The sequence below is a fragment of the Wasmannia auropunctata genome, unplaced genomic scaffold (genome assembly GCF_000956235.1).
Source record: "Wasmannia auropunctata unplaced genomic scaffold, wasmannia.A_1.0 LD336074.1, whole genome shotgun sequence".
In the NCBI taxonomy this organism is placed as follows: Eukaryota; Metazoa; Arthropoda; class Insecta; order Hymenoptera; family Formicidae; genus Wasmannia; species Wasmannia auropunctata.
The window spans coordinates 3,451,277-3,452,457 of NW_012026816.1; the positions used below are offsets into that span (position 1 = coordinate 3,451,277).

The window sequence follows — 1,181 nt, forward strand, 5'->3', positions numbered from 1 at the left end:
AGGAAAAATTAAAAAAATGCTTCGTCATGGTAATAAACCTTTATCACAATTATGCCGTCGACTAAATGAAGTACTTTCACTTGAAACTGAAAAAACAGCACTACCATTAATAAATATATTGAGAAAATTACGAATGGATAATTCTGGTAAAATACCAGTAAAAAGATTGCAATTTAAAGGTATCCTTCTGACAGATAAAGTACCAAATAATACTGTATTATTAAACAACAAAATTTTTCAAATTACCAGTATTTATATTCCACAAAATGGTGATGAAATGTCAATAGAAATAATGGGAATTATTTTAAAAAAAATTAAACCTTTATATACATATCCGTGTAATGCTGAAATAATGAAAATGTGGCGAGTCTCGAAAAGACATTCGAATATTTCAACGTATAAATTAATTGATATACAATTAAAAATGGTACAGATCAGTATAAGTAACGAAGTAGATGAAAAAATATATGTGTTACCCTTGCTTCATATGTAACACGTAACATTTAAAGTAAGTAAAACAAAATTAAATAATTAAATTATAATGTTTGGAAAGTGATTAATGTGATTACGGCACAAAAAATTATTAGTGAATATATGTATATATAATTCAAATTAATTTTTAGAAAGAAGTTTTTTCAGAGAGCTTAAATTTTATGAACTTTCAGAAAATGTTAGACTAGAACTACAATGGGAAAGATCATTCAATAACATTATGACTTTATTCTTTGTGATTTTGATAAATTTAATTTTTACACTTCCATTTTGCTACGTTTTTTTAAATTATTATTATTAGAGAAATTATCATCCGATAGTTTATACACTATAGTATTGTACGTTGCATTTACTTTTTTTAAATTTCAGGTACTTTATACTGTCTAGTTTTTGAATATCTTTAATTTTTTTTTGCTTAATTTTATGTGATGAAGATGGCAATGATTTAATATGTAAAATATTTAATGTTTATATATATGAAGGAGATTATAAATACTAAAAAAATATGTCACTCAAAAGGAGAAAGAAATAAATCATAAAATAGATCACTCAAAATTAGGAAAAAATAAATTATAACAATTAAAATAATATAATTTGTAAGTATTTAAAAATTGTAACTTGTACGGATATTTTTTAGAATTTATATTGATATTAATTTCGTCAAATTATTAAAAAACACATGCCTATAA

The 1,181-nt window shown here is 22.9% G+C and overlaps 1 protein-coding gene across 1 annotated transcript in view; it reads right to left on the reverse strand.

Annotated features, from left to right (window-relative positions):
* Positions 1-671: 671 nt before the first annotated feature.
* LOC105449760 overlaps positions 672-1,181 on the reverse strand; it is a 3,308-nt gene continuing 2,798 nt past the window's right edge. Inside the window, exon 4 of the mRNA XM_011689145.1 lies at positions 672-682. Coding sequence (XP_011687447.1) covers positions 672-682 — 11 coding nt within the window. The remainder of the gene's footprint in view (positions 683-1,181) is intronic.